Source organism: Ascaphus truei, chromosome 17 (genome assembly GCF_040206685.1).
Source record: "Ascaphus truei isolate aAscTru1 chromosome 17, aAscTru1.hap1, whole genome shotgun sequence".
NCBI classification, from domain to species: Eukaryota; Metazoa; Chordata; class Amphibia; order Anura; family Ascaphidae; genus Ascaphus; species Ascaphus truei.
The window spans coordinates 11,835,489-11,861,472 of record NC_134499.1 but is presented as its reverse complement, the minus strand read 5'-3'; the positions used below and the strand labels follow the sequence as shown (position 1 = coordinate 11,861,472).

General features: G+C 43.8%; 1 protein-coding gene across 1 annotated transcript; it reads right to left on the bottom strand.

Moving 5' to 3' along the window:
- Nucleotides 1-2,456: 2,456 nt before the first annotated feature.
- Nucleotides 2,457-12,452, bottom strand: RASD2 (RASD family member 2). Its single transcript, XM_075573951.1, has 3 exons — nucleotides 11,682-12,452; nucleotides 8,093-8,372; nucleotides 2,457-5,529 (listed from the first exon to the last, which is right to left on the bottom strand). Exons 2-3 carry the CDS (start codon nucleotides 8,361-8,363, stop codon nucleotides 5,000-5,002), a joined length of 801 nt encoding a protein of 266 aa, XP_075430066.1. The 5' UTR covers nucleotides 8,364-8,372; nucleotides 11,682-12,452; the 3' UTR covers nucleotides 2,457-4,999.
- Between the last annotated feature and the right edge of the window lie 13,532 nt (nucleotides 12,453-25,984).

Sequence of the window (25,984 nt, the reverse complement as noted above, 5' to 3'; positions counted from 1 at the left end):
CCGCCCCTGCCTCCCCCCCCCTCTCCTGCCTTCCCACCCTGCCCTTGCCTTTCACCCCCCTCCCGCCCCAGCCTTTCACCCCCCTCCCGCCCCAGCCTTTCACCCACCCGCCGCCCGTGCTCCCGCCACCTCCCGCCTCTGCCTTTCACCCGCCCTCCTGGCTCTGCCTTTCACCCACCCGCCGCACTCCCGCTTCTGCCTTTCACCCACTCGCCGCCCACATGCCCGCCGCCTCCCGCCTCCCGCCTCTGCCTTTCAGCCACCCGCCGCCTCACACCCCTGCGCCCCAGTCGCCGCCCTCACTCAACAGACACCTGCCGCCTCTCACCCACCTGCCACACTCAACACACACCCGCCGCCTCCCGCCCCTACGCTACCGACATCACTGACTAGCCGCCGCACCCACTCACCACCCACCCGGCGCCTCCCGCCTCACACCCACCCGCCACACTCACACCCCTACGCACCGACATCACTGACCAGCCACCGCACGCACTCACCAGACACCCGCCGCCTCACACCCGCTCACACCCTAGCGGGAGTCCCGCCCACAGCCAGCACTCCACTACCCACCCGTCACCCGTACTGAACACCCACCCGATGCCTCACACCCACTCATACCCTAGCGGGACATACACCTCACATTTTTACATCACTTATGTCACCAAAATATACATTGTACTGTATACTGTATTGTACTGTGGTGTGTTTACAATAAACAATTTTTAAACAACAATATCGTATTACATTTTCTTCCATGGTTTTTTTCAACTATTTATAAATAATAATACCTATTACGGATTTACATCCAGGGCAACGCCGGGTATATCAGCTAGTATATATATAATAAATGAGTTCTTCAGTATTGGGTGATACCTTTTTTATTTGGACTAACAATTTATGTCATAGGACAAACTTCCGAGAGTTATCCTCTCTTCCTCAGGTCAGGAGAGGAAAACTCTCGAAAGTTTGTCCTATGACAAATTGTTAGTCCAAATAAAAAAGGTATCACCCAATACTGAAGAACTCATTTCTTCTGCACTATCGCAACTGGACTAACACGGCTATTTCCGTTTAAAAAAAAAATATATATGTATATATTTATCTCTATCTCTGTGTATCCATCTATATATTCAGTATCTGTGTATCTATTTATACAGTTATCTCTATCTCTGTGTATCCATCTATATATACAGTATCTGTGTATTTATCATATACATATATATATATATATATATATATATATATATATATATATATATATATATCTGTCTATCTAGTTCTATACCTATCTCTGAGTATTGCTCTCTCTGTTTATATATATATATATATATATATATATATATATATATATATATATAATCTGTGTATTTATCTATCTATGTGTGTATATATATATATATATATATATGTGTATATTTAGTATATATATATGTGTGTGTGTGTGTGTGTGTGTGTGTGTGTATATATATGTATATATATATATATACACACACACACACACACACACACACACACACACACACACACACACACACACACACACACACACACACACACACACACACACACACACACACCCTTTATAACGCTGTGCTTGTGGTCCAAAGAATCACATTGCGATATAAACGGATTGCGTTAGAAATACTGTACAATTGTATGCATTGTACAATAATGTATTTAAGATGCCAATAATCGTGTTGTAAAGTATTCATAAATACGTAAATTGGGAGCCACGCTTGCATCGCGTTATAAGCGGATTCGCGTTGTAACGGATCGCGTTATAGCGGGGTTGAGCTGTGTATCTATATCTATATATATATATTATTTATATATGTATATCTGTGTATCTATTTATATATCTATCTCTGAGTATCTCTCTATATCTACATATCTCAGTCCCCATCACTCCCCGGGCTGATCACCATCTTTTAACATCACTGCAATTTAGTAGCACTGAGAATATAATACAATATGCACGTATGATACGTCAAAATGAATGCACATTTTTATTAGGCGAATAACATGATGATGTTTATTTGCGAGCAGTATTCACTGTGGAGGTACGGGACTGTAAATAATTCACTAACAATTGATGCATACTGAGCGTAGACACTGATTGTAGACTGGATGATCAACCGTTAGTGATTCTGGGACCAGCGGTGCATATGACAGCATCGGAGCTATACACGTGTCCCAAGCAACAGGGCAGCACCATGCAAACATAATTGGTTCCATTCCAGTGATTGGAGCTGATGTCTTCCCAAGCAAGGAGAAGAGGGCTTCACAGTGTAGTGAAAATGAGCCTAAAAGAGCCGGCTAATAGCCAGGGCTGCGAACCGCTCCCCTTTGAAAGCAGCACTACAGTCTACAGCACTACTAAGCATGGGAGGGAGGAAGGGAGGGGGGGAGGGGGGGAGGGGGGGAGGGGGGGGAGGAAGGGAGGGGGGGAGGAAGGGAGGGTGGGAGGGGGGGGCACCGATATTAGCTCTTCAATAAATAGGACATGATTTTGTTGATCTAGCTCTGACAGTGGACACAGTGCTGTACAGAGACATTTGCAGGAACTATTAGTCCCTGCCCCAAAGAGCTTGCAATCAAATTTCTGGTGCCACAGATACAGGGAGGTTAAGGGATTTTGCCTAAGGTCACAAGGAGAGCCGACATTTAAACTGGGATCGCCCACTTCAAAGACACTTTCCTCTTCTTCCCCTTCTTCAGCCAATGCTGTATACCAGGAGTTCTCAAATCCAGTCCTCAAGACCCCCAACAGGCCAGGTTTCCAGGATATCCCTGCTTCAGCACAGGTGGCTCAATCAGTCCCAGCTTTAGCACAGGTGGTTCAATCAGTGGCTCAGTATTTGACTGCACCTGTGCTGAAGCAGGGATATCCTGAAAGCTGACCTGTGGGGGGGGGGGGGGAGGTCTTGAAGACTGGAGTTGAGAACCCCTGGGGTATACGGCAGGAAGAAGAGATAAAACACTGTGTGGTCTCCACCAGAAGAAGCAGACACCGGAGGTTTTGTTAGGAATCTCAATATTCCGCAGCCTTTCTGTAACTGGGGGTATTAAGTATGGTGTCATCAATAGGAAATGCTTCCCTCCTGCCTACTGAAGTAAGGATGTATGCTCCTTCATTTCCCCATAGGCATTGTATCGCACGTGGCTTATTCATTAAACTGAGATATTGGAGAACTTGGGCCAGAAAACGCCCCAATTGGCTGCTTTGGTTGATATAGAACAGGGGCAGCCAACTTCAATCCTCAAGACCCCCCCCCCCCCAACAGGTCAGGTTTCCAGGATATCCCTGCTTCAGCACAGGTGGCTCAATCAGTTCCTGCTTTAGCACAGGGGGCTCAATCGACTGATTAAAGCCCCCTGTGCTGAAGCAGGGATATCCCGAAAAACCTGACCTTTTGGTAGCTCTTGCGGACTGGAGTTGGCCGCCCCTGGTACAGAAGAACCCCCTTAATGATGGTGATTGTGTCTTTAAAACAACAAAAAAAAAACCACAGAAAAGCGCAAGTATTCATTTTGAAACTTTCAACGTTTCCACGGTAACCACATACTTTGGGAGTTTTATTTATTTTTTATTTACAACGGTTATGTGATCTCTTGTATATCTGAGTTTTTAAACTAGTGATCATTAGCAAAACAGTTATAGGGACTGTCTCGCCTTGGACAAAAGTGAACTTAAGACAGTGACATATTTAATGAAACAGAGCTGACACTTTGTTTTTTAATTGATGAGTATTTTTATATATTTAACACTTTCATAGTAAACAAATGCTTTGGAGAGTAGTTACAATCTTGATCTTAAATGGATTTTTTTTTTTTTTTAAAGGATGATTAAACTGTATTTTAAGAAAGATAACTACGTTAATGAATTATGAGCAATAAAAAAAGGTGCTGGGTGCCCAAAATGAGTGGGTTGAAAGTGCATGGGAACATATGAATACAAGAACACTGTGCTTCCAATAATATACATTTCTCCCAACTTCACCAGCAAACACCAATTTGGTTGACATGGGTTCTATACTCTTGTGATTTTCGTATAGGTCCTTCACGTGGCTTCTATAAATGTATTTCTATACCTATAGCTCTATATACTGTATGTCCATCCAATGAGAAACCTTAGATCTTCTCTGCAAAAGTGGAATGCGTTGGCTTATAGGTGTCACTGCTGAGAAGAGCAACCTGGAGACCACAAAGAGAGAGTCAAATACAAGAACATAGGCAACGAGTGGCAATCAAAGCGATCAAGGGTCTTAATGTCGACCACACCAGAGATGGACCAGCAGTTGAACAAAAGAAGGACTAGTTCTATAGCAAAGTCTCATGAATTCTTGTTTTCTTTTGTGGGATACCAAGCTGAGGGTTGCTAACACAATTCAGATCTCGTTTGAAGAGCAAGCAGCAATATCAATTCATTTGAAGATACTCAGTGTTGTCACCAAGATCTACTGTAGCTGTCCACAGAAATGTATATCGTGGCAATAGGAGATCCTGGTAGAATTCATCTGGATGCCCATTGAGCCATTGGCAATTCTGTATGAAGACCGCTAAAATGTCAATTTATTGTAGGGAATTGCTAAACTTATCATGGTGCCTTATGATAGAAATAACTTTGGAGGAATCTTATAACATGGCATCTTGAATATGCTTAAGTCTCATACTGTAGTATGTAGTATGTTACTTCACTACTACTACCTACAGCTAATCCGACTGAAGGGTTGTTCCATTGGATGGTATCCTTGTCTCTCAAACGTTACAATGTAATTCTGTTAAGCAAAAGTCTCGAAAAAAGGACATAGCCTTTAAATCCCAGTGACTGGAGATGACCTTCTTCCACCGGGAGCAGATGTGGTGCTATCTTGATATAGAAGCTCCATTCAAAGATGAAATAATGCTCTGGTAGAACATGGACTGTGAATCCTGTGTCTGCACAATTCTCTCAACCAGAAAGGCACTTCAAGATGCCTTCTGCATGTAGGACATTTCACTGGATAGTACACTTCTCCCTGTCCCGTGCCTGCCCTTCCCCTAGCACCTTGGCCTTGATGTACTTGAGATCACTGTTGACACTTGGGCGTCTAGCAGAAGGAGAGACCATGCCATAGGCACCTACCTCTTTCAGCCTCCTCAACCTGAAAGACTTCTGATGGAAGGTATCTCCATACTGCAAGGAGATCTTACGGTGGAGGGCTGGGCTCATCTCGTTGGGGAGCTTTGCCATGCTAAACAGGACTTGGAACATCTTGTCTACATTGGAATTCTTCTTTGCTGAGATCTCAAAGTAAGCACAGTTTTCATCATCAGACACCAGCCGCTCCGCCTCTTCCGCCCGCACCTTGCGGTGGTGCTCGCCATAATCGCCCTTGTTGCCGGCGATCACCATGGGAAATTCTCCCGTCTCTTTGGTCTTGTTCTTGACGCAGGACTTGACCTCCAAGATCTGCTTTCTCAGCCTCTTTACCTCGTCAAACGAGTCCCGGTTGTCTAGGCTGAACACAAGTATGAAAACGTCACCTGGGAGGAAATGAGAGAAATGGTGTGGTCAGGTCTTCTCCATTGATAGGTAGCCCAGCAACAACATTTACCTCCCAGTTTATGCAGAGGATGGGTTTAGAACCAGCTATTGAATATCAAACACATCCTGTGCTGTACTTTAGCAAGACAAGTCCTGTATATACAGAGATGTAAATCTAATCTAATCTAATAACGCAAATCCAATTTCTACTGTTTTATATACACAATAAGTACAGCAAAAAAATAGAAGACATTACACACAAGGCCCATCCATTCGTGATGGTCTTTCGAACCATTTGTAAATGTTACAGTAATATAGGAATCTAGGATCACGTAGCAAGGCTATTCAACTAGTTCTCCACAGGGCCCTTCATGGGCTACGTTGCGTTGAAGAGCCGTGTGACATAGGATCAGGGGGATTATACCACTAGATATTGGTAAATTATTCGCTCAAATATGTGTTCGCTGTGAATATGGCGTTTTTCACTTTTTTTTTTAATATTGGCAAATTCATGCGCATCCTAAAAAACACTGCGAATTTATGAATATTTTTTTCTGACAAATATTTGCTAGACATAAATGCGCAAAAAAAAGTTGGCTTTTGTTTTTAGAAACGGAGAACATTAAAAAAAATATGATGAAAATTAAGAGAATATTTAAAAAAAAAAACTGCAGAATATTTGCAAATGTATGAAAAACATTATGAATATTGGAGAATTTTCATTTTTGTTCCCCTGGAAAAGCAGGCACCAAAAAAACCACAAATAGAATTTCATCCCATACGTCCATCTCTATATACCGCGGGAAACTACTTTTATGTCAGACAGAACTGAATCCTTAGCCCACAGAGGACAACGACGATGAATCGAAATAAATGTAATTTAGATTGTAAGCTCTTCGGGGCAGGGACTCCTGTTACTAATGTTACTTTTAATGTCTTGAAGCGCTTATTCCTTCGATGGGTTATATTATTATGTCACGTGTATTACGGCCGGGAAGCGCTTTGTACATGGATGGCGCTATATAAAGTTATACATACATGCATACATACATACAAGTTTCAAAGCTTGTGGGCAGCATTCTGGGGGAAATCATGTTCCTGTCGGGAAAAAAAGCTATAGAAAGCACTAGGATTGTTTTCTTTGATATATAATATAGTAGATTGATCTGAATGGTCCTTTCGAAGTTATGAGAATGGAAAAAAATGAAGGCTGACAGTGGTATATTGGCTTAACTATTAAAAGGTGCAGTCCCTTCTAGAACCAGTGAACTAATGCCAGTGACATGTTTAAAGGGTCTTATCTGGGTGTTTGATGCCTTTTTACCCAAATCTGACACCTAGAAGATTTGTTTAAATTTATTTTAAAAATTGATACTTGGGAGGGTTTTGATTTATTCTGGCTGCTCCGTTTTGTGTGATGTCACTGCGTGATGTCACTGCGTGATGTCACTGTGTGATCAGTAAGAGCTTGTACATCCAGAGTCCCCCCTCCCCACCTCCCCTTATCTGTATTGGGTCTCTGATAAGGACAGGGCAAAATAAGTGGAAAGAACACTTTATTGGCCAACACCCCCATTCAGAGGCCCCTGAAGTAATTCATCTGCCCGATTGCTCTTTGGGGGACGTTACTACCAGTGTTGTGGTATTTTGAGAAATTCACATGGTTCCGCGTGTCTCCGGTACCGTGAACCCGGTCATCAGACGAAGAACACTTGACCACCCATTTTCCTGTATACTGTGAAGTCCCTCTCCCCTTTGATCCTTTGCTTTTTCCCATACCTAAGATACCTTTGTGTCTATGTGAGCAATTTCAAATTCCTTCACTGTTTTAGCCTCTACTATCTCTGCTCAGAGCAGTTCCACTTATCCACTACACTTTTAGTAAATAGTTTTGTCGCATTTTGTTTTAGCTTCCAAGCTACAGAGCAAAAAAGTGCATTTGCAAGCTCTTTTGGGCCGTACATTATATTTACTATATAACTCTATACGAACAAAAGAGAACAGCTGTTACCAGAGGAGAAAACAAAAAGTTACCTCTAAGGGACTTATGCCGTAACCACCGAAGCGGCCAATGGGGCCAATTTCATAGGAAATTCACCATTTATGTTAATGGGGAGCTTTGGCCAATAACGGCCTAATCTACCTCTTTGGCGATGATAGAATAAGTCCCTCAGACTTTGGCCTCTCTTGAAAAAGACCCCATCTGAACATTTACACAGTAGCTTTAAACCACAGGTCGAAAGTGGCTTAAAAAAAAGTAGTGGGGCTGTGTCTGACAAAAAAAGAACAACTAAATGTATTCAACATTCAGGGGAAAAAAATACAAGTATCACCATATTTTAGAAGTATTTATTCACTATATATACTTAGATAGCGAAAGAGAGAGGCTTCCTTGAATAAATCTATTATTATTTAAAAAATAAGCAGAACAGTAAGCGTATAACCACCCCCAAAATATTTTGGTCGTGTGGGTCTGTAAATAAAACAGTAGTGATATTCCGTACCATCACCCCACTGGGTTAACGTATGCTGTGTCTATGTTTCTTCAACCCTCATCCTTACCGGTCAGTATCGAGAGTCTTCTCATGGCTGGGAATGGATGGTTTCCAGAGGTGTCCAAGATGTCCAGCTGGTACATGTCTCCTTTGATATGGTAGAGCTTGCGGTGGAAATCCTCGATGGTTGGTGTATACTGGTCCTCAAATCGCCCGTTGAGGAAACGCGAGACGATGGCACTTTTGCCCACCCTGGAGGCCCCGAGGACCACCATACGGTAGGAGTTCTTAGCTGGTACGTTGAGCGTGCAGTTCCCACTGGAGAAGGTCTTCATCATGGCTTCTACCTGTGACACACAAAGAGTCGTCATGGCAATGAATTGTAGAGGATATTAGAAATTGTATCTACTCAACAACGATTCGTATTCAAGTTCTAGATTGGAAATGTGGGCACTTTGCGCAAGTGTTAGCTTCAACCTAAAAGTTCAAACCATGTTCAGTCAACGATAAAAAGTCAATGGGCATGGCATGTTCAACTAATTTCAATTATTTTTGCTTTCAAAATTCGACTGGCCATTAAAAGGATTCAAAAAGTGACAGGGTTGCTAATTCTCCACTTAAAAAAAAACAAACAACTAAATACTGTAGCACATTTTGAACAATTTGTCTCGTTTGGTTCTAGATCAACATTTTTGAAAGCTTTTCAAGGTTTTTGGAAAGTTTGGTTGAAACAACGGCGTAGCGAATCTCGATAAGTTCTCGCACCGCTATTCTAGATGGTCTCCCATGGGGGGGGGGGGGGGAGCGTGATTATTAGTAAGTTAGCATCTGGTCGTTTCAGAATAAGGCCGCGATTGTGCCCGCGACATCGCGTGCGCCACGAACAAAAGGTCGTACCTCTGAGGCAGGCCATAAAGTGCCAAGCGCGACCACGATTCTCGGCCAGACAAATGAATTTGCCTTTTCCGCGCCACGGCCGGGTCACGGGCACGGTTTAGCCAGTGAGCAATGAGGGCGAACCGCTCACGTGATGTCACGGCCTCCCTTTCGCCTCCCGATATTCTCCAGCCTTGGTGCATGGTTCACAAGCACGCGTGACGTCACGCACACGGTCGCACACCCATGCACTGTAATCGCAGCCTAAGCATGAACCCACTTTCAAACAACATGCCCTGTTAAACGGGCAAACTGGCAACAAATCACCCTTAATGTAAAAATGTCACTTATTTGTGTCCTGTGCAAAGTTCGTGGCTTTCTTTTCTCTTGCTGCCATGAAATTCATGCTTCTCACCCCATTTCTATGCGTTTGTGACATTTTTTCATTTTTGAAACGTTGCCAGTTTTGCCAACGTCACCAGAACGTTGCCACTTATTGCCAGAATTTGGCAAAAAATGCCAGCAAATTGCAGCATATAAGAGAGCCATGTCACCTTCCACGCTGACCTTTTAATACACTGCAGACTTATTCCCAACCTTCTAGTTTTCTTTAAATGTTTTGAAAAATAAAAATGCACATTTCTCTCCGGTTTGCAAATGTCAATGAAAATGTTGTGCGCTTGCGGCAACCTAATGACTTTATTTACAAATGGGGAACAAATACCGGTGCGTTTCAAAATCCACAAACAATTTGATCACTAGAAGAGATTGGATGTAGATTGTGAAAACCCTGAAAAGCAGGAAAAGTTAAAAATGCTACTGATTTATTTATACATTGGCTAATCACCTACAGTATGCCGTTTATAACTTATGAACCTGTTAATTGTATTGGGGCGACCTCTTTGTTGTATGCAGAAACAAATTGTAATTCGGATAAGGCAAATCATTACTAGTACTACATCTATGGACCTAATCCACTTAATGAGTGCCTTACCGGTTAGCACTGTTTAGTAATATGCCCCTAAACCTCTTTTGTTATCACCAACAAATTAGACTGGAACTTTATGTGCAGAAATGATTACAATATTATTATTATTATTATTATTAAAATGTAAAGGTTTTTTTACATGTGCCATTAGCAGCGCAGGTATAACAATGCACTGAAATATACATGCAACAATATATGTTTCTGAGATAGTGCTGTATAGTGAGTGCATGGATTTCTGCAGTTACCATAAGTTCCTGTCCCAAAGAGCTTACAATCAAATGTTGATGTTTGCGGCGCAGGGCGATAACGTCTCTTGTCCAAGCTCAGAAGAAGCGGACACTGAGACCTTCAGCCTTATCATGTTTCCATATATTCTGGGGCTCACACAGGCCCATAATTACTAACTCCCATTCCAATCAATGGGGGTTCCGATGTTAGCAGCACTTAGTGGATATGAGCCGTATTATATCACACTGTCGCTAGGTCTATGCAGGAAGTCTGTATTTGGGATAGGCCCAAAGGGAAGACTTTTGAGATTTGATGTATATACCACGGAGCATCTATATGGCAGCCCAGTTGTGCTGTGTCCTTTTGGGTGTCGATCTAACTGAATAGTCAAATGCTATTAAAAAGTAGCAGTACTGTGTCTGACTAAGATATCCTGCACCTGTTTTACCAATGAGACAAAGTTTCTTGGAACCAATATGAAAATAATTTCTGCTCAGAGGACAGAAACAGGGTCCCTATTAAATAAATCCCCTCTACATGATCTCATTATATGCCAATTTACGATCTATATACTATATATATATATATATATATATATATATATATATATATATATATATATATATATATATATATATATATATATATATATAAGATATATATATATGGACCCATCGAAAATGAACGTCCTTTTGAAAAGAAACTAGAACTGTAATTTGTACATAAAAAGGTAGTGGTTACTGTAGCCCTATTACCCACAGCTGCTAAGGATATTAAAATAAGCTTATGTTTAAGCCTCTCTCTGCCAAATGGGGGCTGCAACTCATTGCTGAGGGGTTAATTTCCCCTATCCGTTATTCCCCCCTCTGTGGAAATCCTTCACGTCAGTGAGTGTTACCCTGCACAGTACTGCTACTCTCTGGTTATACATTCCCTTGTATTTATTACCCTCCCTCTGCTATGGTTTTCTCCCCACATTTTCCTCCCCCCTTACTCCTCTTTGATGCGCACGTTATTGTTATTGATCGTGACTTTGATCCTACAATATAATATATATTATTTTTTTTATTTTTTTCCAGGTGCAAAACAAATCTCTCTATAAATAACATGCACAAGTCAAAATAAATGACATTTTCCTGGCACAACCCCTAGCTTTTCTCTAACTTCCATGCATCTATCTTTCTCCCCGTTACTTTAAATTAAATCTTTATCATACCTTTCTATCTCTTCCCTCTTTTCCCCTTCTTTCTTTCTCCTTCCTCCTTTTTCCATTCTCTCTCTCTCCCATCTCTCTATCATCTCTCTCTCTTTCTCTCTCCCATCTCTATATCATCTCTCTCATCTCTCTACCTCCTCCACAAGTTACTTACCTTTTGTGCCCCTTTTCTCTCCTCTCGTACTTTCTCTCCCTCCACACCTCTCTTTCTTTCATTCTTCTTTTTCCATGGTATTTTTTCTCTTCCCTCGCTATCATTCTCCTCTCCCCCACTTCTCTCTCCCCTCCCCAACCCCCACCCCTCCCATCTTTCTCTCTCCCCCTCTCGTACATGTTGCTTTCTCTTACCTGTTCTGCGGTGGACCTCTATACAGAAGAATGAAGGTTGCTGCCAATTAGAGTTACTTTCCGTCTCCCAAACACCAGCTATTTCCACTGGCCTCCAACATAAGGGATCTAAGCTGCAGATCCCCCATAAGCAGTTATCTTCATGCAGAGCAGAAACCCCACATCTTTTACCCTTAGACACCAGTTCCCACCTCCCAAACCATGTCAAGAACCCTTGGATGAAGCTCCCAACTCTCGCCTTCTTCAGTCCTGCTCAGCCAATGTGTTAAACATCTTTTCTTCCTGACAATATGGGATCAGCATTTCCCAAATCCTTAATCCCACGTGGGTTCCTTAATTGTTACTCTATCTGCAGAACGAAAGCGCCTTTCATGATCTTGAAAAGAAACCAGCACTGGAAGCAGCTGAAATCTTCTCTTAGCAGATAAAAAAAGCAAAGTAGGTTACATCTTAATCAGCAAAATGCACACGTGTTTGCCCAAATAATGTCTATATCTCAGTCCCAGCTTTGAGTCTGCAGTGCGTGATTTTCCACGGGTATAGACGGACAGAGTTAAATTGCTTGGTTACATGAATCCGCGCTGTTCTTCTGTCTGTGAAGCGCAGGATATAGAAGTTGAATTGAAGCGGTTAAGCCTCTGCCTTACTTTCACCCTTCCCTTAACAACCAAGCAGTAGAGTAACGAGCATTAAACTGAGACCAGGTTTGAACAGTAACATTGTGCGTGTTCATTTACTCTCTGCTGCTCCAGTGCTGAAGGCAGGACGTTTCCCAAGGTCGTTGGCCCACCTCCCTACAGGATGAGCATCCAATCAGATGGCAGGAGGAGCTCTGCTCATTACCATAAGGATGAAGAATATCGACAGATGTGTTACAGTTACAAGGTACATCTTCTGCTTGCAGCGAAGTGATGGTGCAGTCTTGTAGGTAAATGGTTCTAGCCTGAAGAGCTTACGGTCTAATTTTTGTCAGTGCTTGAGGCTGCCAAGGCTACTAGAAGCTATGCTGGGAATCCAACCAAGTTCTTCCACTCCAAAGATCGTGCCCTTTGTTGGAGCACAGCTTCTGTGATTGGCCATCCCACTATTGCTCCCCCCCCCCCCCAGCTAATCTGTGTCCTGGGCCCCTTAAAGAAAAGTTGTCACCAGGCCTGGAGAGAACTGTCAGCATGTATCTATGACATGAAAGTGTTAATATCTTCCCCGACCCTTTGATATTTATTTATTTTTAGGATAGTACAGATTACGAAACCCTTTAAGTTTCTCAGATGTTTACACTTACATTCTACCTTCTATACATTCTTATGTTGCTAAGTTTTCTACTGGTGCAACTTGCATGAATGTGCCACATATTTGTTAGTCTAATCACGCGTTCTAAAATGGCGTTGTTTGTGCCAATTTGTCTACGGGAGCGTGTGTAAGAGTCTTCCTCTGTCATGTAGGCCTATGTTGCAGACTCTAAAACATTGATTTGCACCTTTCTCTGGAGGGTTCCTGCTCAAGTCCAAACCATGGTTTTGAGACAACTCTAGAACATTCTATTGTTAGGCCAAACAGACATTGTAACCTAAGTGCTGGTGCTGCCTAGTTTGTCTCAAACACATGCTTTGTCAGAGGACCTCTGAGGAGTGATGTGGAAATCAATGTTTTGTACATTTCACATTGAGCTCATTTGATTAAATTAAAGATAGATTAGACACACTAAATCGTTAAATTAACGAGCCCCCTGAAGTGTTTTGTGCCTATTTTTGGCAGACCCTTATTTTTAGCAGCCGCAAACCACCATTTTGTGCTACAACTCCATTGTCGTTAGCCAACTCTAAATTGTCATATGTATACCAGGTAACCAGAGGTTAACTAACCAGGCGCTTCAAAGAGTCAGTGAGATAGCTGCATCCTGATAATGAATAAACACAGTCCTGGCTAATCTCCAAACTAAACCAATGAGTAAATACTTCTCCCTATAAACAATTAGCTCTCCTTAGAGCACCAGTGGAATTGTAAATGGAGACTCACGGTTATAGGAGCAGTATCAAGCCGGTAGTGAAAATAAACAGCAACACAAGCAATCTGCAAATCGCCAGGAAACTTCTCTGTGCTGATGTAGGGTGTATCCCCCGCAGTTGCTGAGTGGCAGGTAAAGCAGCTATCTGGCGTGCAACCGATGACGGATAACAGGTAAGAGAACACACCTCCCGTTGGAGGCAGGAACGATGCACAGCCGAGGAAAAGAACCGCAAGCAGGCAGTGGTGGTGAAGAAAAAAATGTTTAATCCAACATCATGGTAAAAGTCTGGCGGATCCTCTGACGCGTTTCAGCTTTTACCATGATGTTGGATTAAACGTTTTTTTCTTCACCACCACTGCCTGCTTGCGGTTCTTTTCCTCGGCTGTGCATCGTTCCTGCTTCCAATGGGAGGTGTGTTCTCTTAACTCTAAATTGTCCCCCAAGGGCCTTATATATTTCAGTGGGATCACCCACACATATCTGTTCCCCCATCGGTTTCAATGGGACAACCAATCAAAGACAGGTTCACCCTCTTACATACATCTAATGCCCTAAACATTTGAGTGGGATGAAACCCTTTATAGTCAGGAGCACTCTCTTACACTCTTGCATGCAGTAGCTGCAAAGGCAACATGATCTTATCTTGAATTAAACGGGCAATGGATGGAAGGGAGGTAAACATAATTATGCCCCTTTATAAAGCATTAGTAAGACCACACCTTGAATATGGAGTATAATTTAGGGCACGACTCCTTAGAAAAGACATTATGGAACTAGAGAGAGTGCAGAGAAGAGCCACCAAATTAATAAAGGGGATGGACATTCTAACTTATGAGGAGAGGCTAGCTAAATTAGATTTGTTTACATTAGAAAAGAGGCGTCTAAGAGAGGATATGATAACTACTGTATATACAAATATATTTTCGGGGACAATACAAGGAACTTTCAAAAGAACTTTTCATCCCAAGGGCAGTACAAAGGACACAGGGTTATCCCTTAAGGTTGGAGGAGGAAAGGAGATTTCACTAGCAACAAAGGAAAGGGTTCTTTACAGTAAGGGCAGTTACAATGTGGGATTCATTACCCATGGAGACTGTGATGGCAGATACAATAGATTTATTTAAAAAAAGTTGGACATCTTTTTAGAAAGAGGAGAGAAATCCACCCAGTAGGGAAGGGGGGAGCCAGGCAGCAGCACAGCAATGACGAACGAGAGGCTGATGGTGCTAGCTAAAAAATAGACTTTATTGAAGCAGCGTGCTGACAAGTCCTCTGACGCGTTTCAGCACACAGTGCCTTTGTGGAAAGGAAAAGGAGCTGGTGGAGAAGGCTATGAAGGTTTATTCTTCCAAGAAATGTTTTAATTCCCATTCTATGTTTAATCCATGGGGTTGTAGTGTGTTTGATATACCAAATAAGTATACATGGGAAGAATGTTGATCCAGGGAATAATCTGATTGCCAATTCTTGGAGTCAGAAAATAATTTATTATTCCCCTTATGAGTTATCATTAGATAAGGGGTGTGCAAACTGGGGGGCGCGAGATTTTCTTGGAAGGGGGGGCACGGCGGTTACATAGGCCCCACACTTTCCCAAAGGCATTTAAATTAAATGCTGAGGCACCATGCGAGGCTTCTGTAACTTCACTTACCTTGTTGTCGGGCGACGCTCCGGTATGGTAACCCGGAGTCAAATGATGCTGTGTTGCCATGGCAACGCGACGTCACATTACATCGCGGCGTCATGCCGCCAGAGCCTTGCGGGGGGGGGGGGGGAGGGGAGAGTGCAGGCGGGGGTAATAGTTTGCGCACTCCTGCATTAGATGTTACGTCACTGGGTTTTTTTTTTACCTTCTTCTGGATCAATATACTGTAAGTACGGATATAGGATAAAGTGTCTGTCGTCTGAATTTAGCACAGGTTGAACTTGATGGATGTACTGTGTCCTTTTTCAACCTCATCTACTATGTAACTATGTAACTATGTACCATCACCTGGTCCATATAATAAAATCTAATACAACGGGAAATCAAGACGTAATACGGCTGTTGGCTCTTGTTTCTGTGAAAGATGTTTCAACCCTTTGAGGGTCCCAAGATGTAGTCATTACTGTGACGGAAGGGGGTAACCAGGCTCGCTAATAAAGGTCAAGACCGTTTTGGTTACCCCTGTTCCGTGTATAAGGGTCCAAGAGAGTTAGCTCTTGGGCCCAGTAACACTGTACCATTCCAATGTACTGCCTGTAATAAAAGCATTTTTTTGTGTTTTTCCCTTTCCGGGCATGCAAGATTGTTAGTGTATGAGTTTCAAGGGGTGTTTTGCAGTGGAACCGTTGACAGAATGTGTCTAGGAGGTTGGGGCCCGGAGTTGTCGGTTCCCCTATAAATGTACCCGGGAATCATGCCCGATTCTGGGATACAAGTAGGCACATTGTCCCAGCAATACTTCCCTTTGAAATCACAAGCCCGACTCACCACTAGGGCGCCCAGCTTCAGCACAGCCCATAAGCATAGATGCGTGGTTCTACACACCATATACAGAACAGATGATGTATAAAAATGAATGGATACTCATACAGCGAAGCTTGGATTGCATATCTTGAAATGAGGATATATACTGGGTGTGGTATCCTGGTTGGTAAACCGTCAAGTGATGGAATAAAGATACGGTACACAATCTAGCCAGAAACCAATGCAATGTAATCACCCTAGAAGGTACCTAATGTCCCTACAATCACAGTGGGAAAACATGTAGCAAGCAAAAACTCACAGGTCAGCTGCAGCGTCCATGTTCATCCAGGTTCCAGGCGATCTTGGTGCGCCTCCGTCAGTATGATACAGGAGGCAAGATGAGAAGAGAGCAGCAGAGCACAACCAGGGATATCCAAAACAAGATAATTAGAAGGAAAGTGCGTTTTCCATAAAAAGATTATTTATTGGTCATAATAGAAAAATATATAGCAAGGCACTGCCCTACCAACGCGTTTCGCGCTACACAGAGTGCTTTCTTGAGAAAGCGCTCTGTGTAGCGTGAAACGCGTTGGTAGGCCAATGCCTTGCTATATTTTTGCTCCTGTTACTTTTTTCTCATTCAGCACAGCCCAGAAAGGAGAATGAGGCACAGGGATGAATCTGTATTCCTGTAGCTGAGGGAATCCCTAGGATAAGGGGGGTACCCCAGCTAGTCCCAAGGTGTCCCACAACCAATATAGGGTTTGTGCGTGCCCCAACTATATATAAGTTTGAGGGGGGACTCTGAGAGTCCAAACTGAGTCCCAGGGAAAGTGTGTGGGGAATAAGGCAGATAGAAGTAAAACTACAATATTTTTCCTTTCCTGTCCCCCAAGACTCAGAAGGGTATAAAAATATACTTTAATATAATGTAATATGCTTTTTACATTCGGAACCGATGTCCAAACAGACTGCCCAAGCTAACTCATAGGCACCGGCGAGTCTGCTGGACATCGGAGTTCAAAGCAGCCAGAGGATGCCCAGAGGTGTGAATAGCATTTGGTCAGCGAGGAAAGGCGAAGTACCAGGTCCGGAGATCAATGGCAGTCCTCCGGGATGCCACTTGTTCTGCCAGACCTGGTGAAGCTTGCCCAGCAGGTGGCATTGAGATAGCCAGGGAGAGAGGCGGCAGGGAGAGAGGCGGCAGGGAGAGAGGCGGCAGGGAGAGAGGCGGCAGGCTTTCGCATGTCTGGCTATTTCGGATTTCTCGCTGATCCGGCTTTTCTAGCCGGCTTGGCTCTGATTGGCTGCTTGGGAAAGTTCCCACGCGTTGATTGGCTGCTCAGTTTTGTGACTGAAACTGAAAATACTATAAGAATCGATGAGCCAATCAGATTCGAAGTTCCCGGTAGTAAGAGCGCGGGCGGCTTTTCAAAGTTGCTCCTGTGTGAATAGCAGAGCAACCGGCTTCGATTTTGAGTCTGAAAAGCCGCCCGCCAGAGACTAAGTCCAGCATTTGCGCCCAAGTTCTCAGAATCGAACGTAGAGGTCGTGGCTGGGATTTTGCGCCGATTTGAGTTCCAGGAGATTTGGACTAACCCGCGGTCAGGAGGGACAGGTTCTCAGAACAGAGCGTAGCGGTGGCGTATGGAACTTTATGCCGATTTGGGTTCCAGGAGATTCCGGGCTATGTCCCGGTCAGTTTAAACTCTCCCATAGGGTTCCCTAGGAAAGTCTAGTTTTCGACCCCATTTCCAAGGTAAGTGTGTCTTTTTGTCTGTATTTTGTGTGTCTTGTGTAAGCGAATGTATGCCGAATAAACTACAATTTATTTCTCTTCCTTGTTTTGCTCAATGAATGATCCCGGTAAAAAGGTGTAAATAGCCTGCTCTCCCGTGACAATTGCGTCATGTCCCAAAGGGTCTGTTTTTTCTTGCTCAGATCCCGTCCCGCGTCCCCATGGAGAGCAGGACGGGATCTGCCCCGTAGGGAAACGGAGGAGTCCTCTTCCGTTTCCCCAGGAGAAAGCCGCCGCGGTCACATGACCACACTGTGCTGGAGGGGTGGTGGCACTCCGGTGCCACCACCCCTCAAGGTTAAAGCAATAATGCACTCAGGAGGAATAACCCCACTAGCTATGTATTTGTGAACTGCCCCCTGACTAGCGGGCCACATCCCGTTGCTTGAATAGTCATTGCTTGAATAGTCATCCCGTTGCTTGAATAGACACTGAATAGTCATTTTTAGACGTACAGTAGGAGATACAAGAAAACATGGGGGAGCAAAGGTTAAAAGGAGTAGAAGCAATCTTCAAATAAATCAAACCTCATGGGGTAAGATACGCCAGGTGGGAGGGGGGTGGAGATAAATAAATACAAATCCACAATACTTACACGGCCCAGTGTAAGTACAATTGAAACAAGAGGTATCTGTGACAATCCAATTCTCCTACCCCGGTCCGTGCAGCCGGGGGCAGGGTGACCGGTAGGTAGTAGTATGGTAAGGAAGTCCTCACTCTGCCCCTCTATCCCAGCGTCTCCCACATGGAGTAGTCAAACAGATGGTGAGGCAAATGTGTTAGTGGCAAACCGACAGGTTTAATCGGTAGGTAATAATGCTAAAACAAAGCACTCACCTAAGAACAAAGTCCTCCGTCAGCAATGGTAGTGCAGGCGCACACCCTGCAACTGCAGTCCCTGCTACCGCGTCCGGGAAGCAGGGAAGTAAGATGGTGACGTCAGGCAGCTTGCCACTGCGACCGCTACGGAGGCTCTCTTGGGACAAAAACAGATGGCCAGTTGGGAGCTACGCGTTTCGCCGAGACTTCGGCTTCATCAGGCTTAGGCCTCGTTCAGGGTGCTGGCTTCGAAGGGAGGGCGTGCTGCCGTGCGTGCTGCCGTGAGAAACAAAGTATTCAATTTGAATACTGGTTTTCAGGGTAGCAACCGCCCTGTCTCCAAAGCCAGGAGTTGAAGCTGACTACAGTTTCAATAAACGAAAATTTCGTTTTTTGGAACTGCAGCAGCGTCACAGGGACCAAGGCAGCCAATGAAATCATTCTTCAGAATGATTTCATGACTGCAACTTGGATACTTACCCTGCTGTGTGTAACCCCGCCCCCTCCAACTCTGAAAAGTCTGCTGGGGGATAAACACATGTCGCCCAGCAAACTGCAGCACTGCCTCCCTCACGCCCTCTCTCCGAGTCCTGCAGCTGACACCCTGAACGAGGCCTTAGAGCCCATGAGGTTTGATTTATTTGAAGACTGCTTCTACTCCTTTTAACCTTTGCTCCCCCCTGTTTTCTTGTATCTCTCTCGTCCAGGGTTTTGGATAACCCCCATTGGGGTTGTAGCAGAAGGTTTCATCAACCTAGGTTTTTTTCCCAATTGATTGCCTAGGGGTATTCACCACCATACACCGGTAAATATTTAACCTTTTTCTTTGGGTTTCTTCTGTGGAGGTTAGCGCCGAGGTTTTTTGCTTTTTTATTTTTAGACGTAGGAAAGATATAGTACTTTATTGTAGGATGTGAACGGGTTTGTTTAATGCGTGCTGCCTCATACACTCATGTATTACTGCAAGGGCCAGCAAAGCCTTCACATTGTGTCCAGTACAGGATACAGTATGTCTTTCTGGGAAGAATTTCATGCGGCAGAAGAACTTGTTATTTTTGGTGCAGTTATTTTTACTGAAGGTTATATTACAGATTGTCTAAATATATATGTGTACAGTATATACACACACACAAACACACACACACACACACACACACACACACACACACACAGCTTTTTTCTAGAACAAAGGGTGGGGGAGCACTGACGTGAGGATGGGGGGAGGTTATTATTCTTGGACATGCCCAATAATATACACATTTATTTCCCATTTCAAAATCGTTTCCAATCTGTTATTATTTTTGGAATAATGATCACATTCTAATTGTTTTATAAAAGATACTGTATCACATACATATATATATATATATTTTTAGGGTATCATAATAATCCTATAAAATGTACCACGTGGTTTATGAATAAAAAGGTACAGGAACTGCGCTCCACCTGAAAAAAAGCCCTTTGTGTGTGTGTGTGTGTGTGTGTATATATATCATACACATACATATGTGTGTATCTTTTTGCCAAGTGCTGGTCATTTGCATGTATGTATGTATGTCTTTACTTATATAGCGCCATTAATATACATAGCGCTTCACAGCGGTAATACTCGTGACAATCACATAAATAACAAATAATACAAATAACGCATAAAGGGAAGACGCGCTTTCAGTCATAAACGTTCCTGTCCCGAGGAGCTTACAATCTAATTGGTGTTTATATATATATATATATATATATATATTGTATATATACACACACACCAATGTATCAGTGTTAAGGTGTGTACTGTCACGAGTGTGTATCAGTGTGTGTGTGTGTATACTGTATGTATCAGTGTGTGCTACTCAATTTGTGCAGTGGTTAAAGTGACAAGCATCTTGTGCCGACGACATCCGTGGCCAGCAGCTATAACTGACAGGTGGCACGATTAACCCCTTCCCTGCCAGAGGGGACAGTAACGTCTCGGTCCCGTCGGCAGGGAATGGGTTGGAAATTTGTGCTCATGCAACGTCTGCCTGCCTGACTGCCCTGCTTTTCCAGCCCTGCGAAACACCGCGGCTTCCTGCGATGTGCTCGGAGGGAATCAGCCGCCGGGCGAAACAACAGAACATAAACAACACTGTCACCGGGAATCAGGAACGTCCGCAAAGGCTGCGGCGGGATGGGATTCCACATTAGCAACCCGTTCCCCCGAACTGAATTCCTTTCAAGGCTTATTGTGCCTGCACCAAGGTTAACTTACCCCCACTTACAGACGGAGACGGCACCGTTTTGTGGCAGCGCACAGTTTTGGTCACCGCGTTATTACTGTAACAACATTTGAAAATAAACTACCAGCCAGCCAAGAAAAATTAGTGCGGGACCCAGGCGGGCGCAGGGTTTAAATACCCCGCACCCGCTCTACTCTGTACTTATCTGCACTTTGTGACATTCATCCACAGCCAGTACTAACTGCCCTCTACTTTTAGCCGTTTGGCTAATGACTGCCTCGTAATTACTTTCCAAAAAAGTCCAAAAGCAAAAAAAGTGGGGACTGGCAATATGATCTACAAAGAGTCTTACCACACAAAGGGCTTCGGTATAGATTGTGACACCCCCCCCCCCCATCCTTCCCCAAAAGAATGTGGTGGCCATAGAAATATTAAAGTTAAAGACATACTTAGTACGTGCAGCATCGTTGCTGGGAATTCAGCAGCAGTCAGCTTCTCCTTGGCAGGTGCATTAGGCAGAAAGCGATTATTTTCTCGGTTGACTGATAGCTGTAATTAAAGGCAATTAGCGATCCGGAACGCTTTGCGTAGGGAATCAGGGGGGGATAGTGCCGGAGATATGTTAGATTATTAACACGCTGTCTCAAAGGCAGAGAAGACGTCTCCGGGAATTTGGCGGTTCAAGGATTCCCGGGACAGGTCACCGGCTTCAGTCTCCGGTCAGCACGTAAGGGCCGATTCGTAACGTCTTGGACCATTTATTGTCTGAGGCTCCGTGGCACTGGAGTTGCGCGGATATTCTGGTTGCGGGGGGTCCTGTTATCGTCGCTGCGGCGGTAATACAGCGGCAAGGGCTGGCACATTAGGGAGCGGGTGGAATATCCCAGAGTTATAGGGCGACTCCCCAAATCGTGGGCCTCTCCCGGGGCAGTGTGTAAGTTTGGCTGCAGGGAGAGTCAGGTTATTCTGCGCCTATCATAATATATATTTCTATTATATATGTTCAGATAAAAACGGGATCTTTTATTTTTTCGGCACAGCTTGCAGAAAAATCACTACTTTTTCATAAGAATGTGAGCAATGTCCAAAAATACTGGACCCACTGGTAAAAGATGCGTGTTACCCCCTCCCCCCGAATACATGTAACAAATACCCCCACGCCCCCCCGAATATATATAACAAATACCCCCACGCCCCGAATACATGTAACAAATACCCCCACACTACCGGAATACATAAAACAAATAACCCCACGCCCCGAATACATGTAACAAATACCCCTCCCCTCCCGAATACATATAACAAATACCCCCACGCCCCGAATACATGTAACAAATACCCCCACACTACCGGAATACATATAACAAATACCCCCACGCCCCGAATACATGTAACAAATACCCCTCCCGAATACATGTAACAAATACCCCTCCCGAATACATATAACAAATACCCCCACGCCCCGAATACATGTAACAAATACCCCTCCCGAATACATATAACAAATACCCCCACGCCCCGAATACATGTAACAAATACCCCCACACTACCGGAATACATATAACAAATACCCCCACGCCCCGAATACATGTAACAAATACCCCTCCCCTCCCGAATACATATAACAAATACCCCCACGCCCCGAATACATGTAACAAATACCCCCACGCCCCGAATACATGTAACAAATACCCCTCCCCTCCCGAATACATATAACAAATACCCCCACGCCCCAAATACATGTAACAAATACCCCTCCCGAATACATATAACAAATACCCCCACGCCCCGAATACATGTAACAAATACCCCTCCCCTCCCGAATACATATAACAAATACCCCCACGCCCCGAATACATGTAACAAATACCCCTCCCCTCCCGAATACATATAACAAATACCCCCACGCCCCGAATACATATAACAAATACCCCCACGCCCCGAATACATATAACAAATACCCCCACGCCCCAAATACATGTAACAAATACCCCCACACTACCGGAATACATAAAACAAATACCCCCACGCCCCGAATACATATAACAAATACCCCTCCCCTCCCGAATATATATAACAAATACCCCCACGCCCTGAATACATATAACAAATACCCCCACACTCCCGAATACATGTAACAAATACCCCCACGCCCCGAATACATGTAACAAATACCACCACACTCCCGAATACATGTAACAAATACCCCCACACCCTCGAGTACATGTAACAAATACCCCCACACCCCCGAATACATGTAACAAATACCCCCACACCCCCGAGTACATGTAACAAATACCCCCACACCCCCCCGATTATATAAAACAAATACCCCCACACACCCCCGATTATATATAACAAATACCCCCACACACCCCGATTATATATAACAAATACCCCCACCCCCCCCCGATTATATATAACAAATACCCCCACACCCCCCCGATTATATATAACAAATACCCCCACACACCCCCGATTATATATAACAAATACCCCCACACCCCCCCGATTATATATAACAAATACCCCCACGCCCCCGATTATATATAACAAATACCCCCACGCCCCGAATACATGTAACAAATACCCCCACACTCCCGAATACATGTAACAAATACCCCCACACACCCCCGATTATATATAACAAATACCCCCACACCCCCCCGATTATATATAACAAATACCCCCACGCCCCCGATTATATATAACAAATACCCCCACACCCCCGATTATATATAACAAATACCCCCACGCCCCCGATTATATATAACAAATACCCCCACACCCCCGATTATATATAACAAATACCCCCACGCCCCCGAATACATATAACAAATACCCCCACGCCCCTGAATACATATAACAAATACCCCCACGCCATCCCGAATATAACAAATACCCCCACGCCCCCCGAATACATATAACAAATACCCCCACGCCCCTGAATACATATAACAAATACCCCCACGCCATCCCGAATATAACAAATACCCCCACGCCCCCCGAATACATATAAAAAATAACCCTACCTCCCCAATACATATACATAATACCCCCACCACCCCCATACATATGCAAAATACCCCCACCACCCCAATACATATACATAATACCCCCACCACCCCGATACATATACATAATACCCCCACCACCCCGATACATATACATAATACCCCCACCACCCCGATACATATACAAAATACCCCCACCTCCCCAATGCATATACAAAATACCCCCACCACCCCCATACATATACAAAATACCCCCACCTCCCCAATGCATATACAAAATACCCCCACCACCCCGATACATATACAAAATACCCCCACCTCCCCAATACATATACAAAATACCCCCACCTCCCCAATGCATATACAAAATACCCCCACCTCCCCAATACATATAAAATTCAGACTTGGGGATGGTGGGGGGGGCACACCCTTTGGTGAGGGACACAGGGAAAGAGAAGCCTGCAGCTGGGGGAGAGCCGGGCATGGCGGCGACTGCTCTGAACGGCTGCCGGTCCCCCCGCATTCCACCCTGCTTTCGGAGAGAGATAATACCGGACACATACATGTCCGGTATTACCTTTTATTTTATACTGGACACAGGGTCAAAATACCGGGCTGTCCAGTTCAAAACCGGACACCTGGAACCCTAGTTGCAGTACATTATTACATTTAAGAATTATTTGATAATCTAATAAATATTCTCTGGAATTGGTGACGGCGTGATGACCTCACCAAGCGCATAGTTACAGAATGGTGTTTAGCGAAGAGGATAAGCGCGTTAAAAAGTGCCTGAGACAGAGCAAGAATTCGTGTCCAAAACTCGGACATAAAATGTTTCCTGATAAAGAATGGTCGTTAGGAGGACTGAAAACTCGTTCGTATAACAACGTATCGTTCAGGAGTGGGAGCAGCTGGATCAGCGCGTTGTCGGTAATGTGCTCAGACAGCGGCGTTCTCGTCTTCGGGCGTAACAGCGGGAGGAGGGGATTCTGAACACGCCCTTTGAACTCAGATTTTATAGTAATCTTAGTATTTCACAGATTACAACAGTTTAACACATTTACAAGTCACGAAGGGAAAACTTCTATTCCTGTTTAATGAGCACGTACCTCCCGCAGCGTATCTGGGACTTGCTGACATAATACAGTGACATCAATTTAGTTAACATCAGCTGAATGTCTACATTGTTTTTCTTATATAGTGTTAATCTACATAACAGACCTACAATTGTGCACATTTTCATGGGGATTGAGCGAGAAATATATATAAAATATGATGAAAAACGAAAGGGATCCCATTTTTCCTGAACATGGCGTGGGTGTGTGTATGTGTATGTGTGTGAATGTATGTATGTATGTATGTATGTATGTATATATGTATGTATGTATTTATGTGTGTGTATGTGTATATATATAGATATATATATATATATATAGATATATATATATATATATATATATATATATATATATATATATATATATATATCTATATATAGTATGTCTTTATTTATATAGCGCCATTAATGTACATAGTGCTTCACAGTGTTAATACATGTGGTAATCAAATAAATAACAGATAATATAAATAACAGATCATGGGAATAAGTGCTTTAGACATAAAAGTAACATTAAGGAAGAGGAGTCCCTGCCCCGAGGAGCTTACAGTCTAATTGGTAGGTAGAGAGAACGTACAGAGACAGTATGGTTTGACTCCCACTTAACATTCGGGATGCACATTGATACCCTGACAACCAAGACCTATGCCAAACTAGGGGTACTTTACAGGAACAAATCCTCCCTAAGTCTCCTGGTCAGAAAGCGTATCGCACAGCAGATGCTAATGCCAATTATTGACTATGGAGACATAGTATATGGCTCGGCACCTCAAACCCACCTTAGCAAACTTGACACCCTCTACAATTCAATTTGTCGTTTTGTTCTCCAATGCAACTACAACACACATCACTGCGAAATGCTCAAAGAACTAGATTGGGCATCAC

Coding starts and splice junctions, on each gene's coding strand:
- RASD2 (XM_075573951.1), bottom strand. CDS start 8,363: ATGATGAAGACCTTCTCCAGTGGGAACTGCACGCTCAACGTACCAGCT. Junction 5,530..8,092: donor AAGACTCTCGATACTGACCG/GTAAGGATGAGG, acceptor ATTTCCTCCCAG/GTGACGTTTTCATACTTGTG.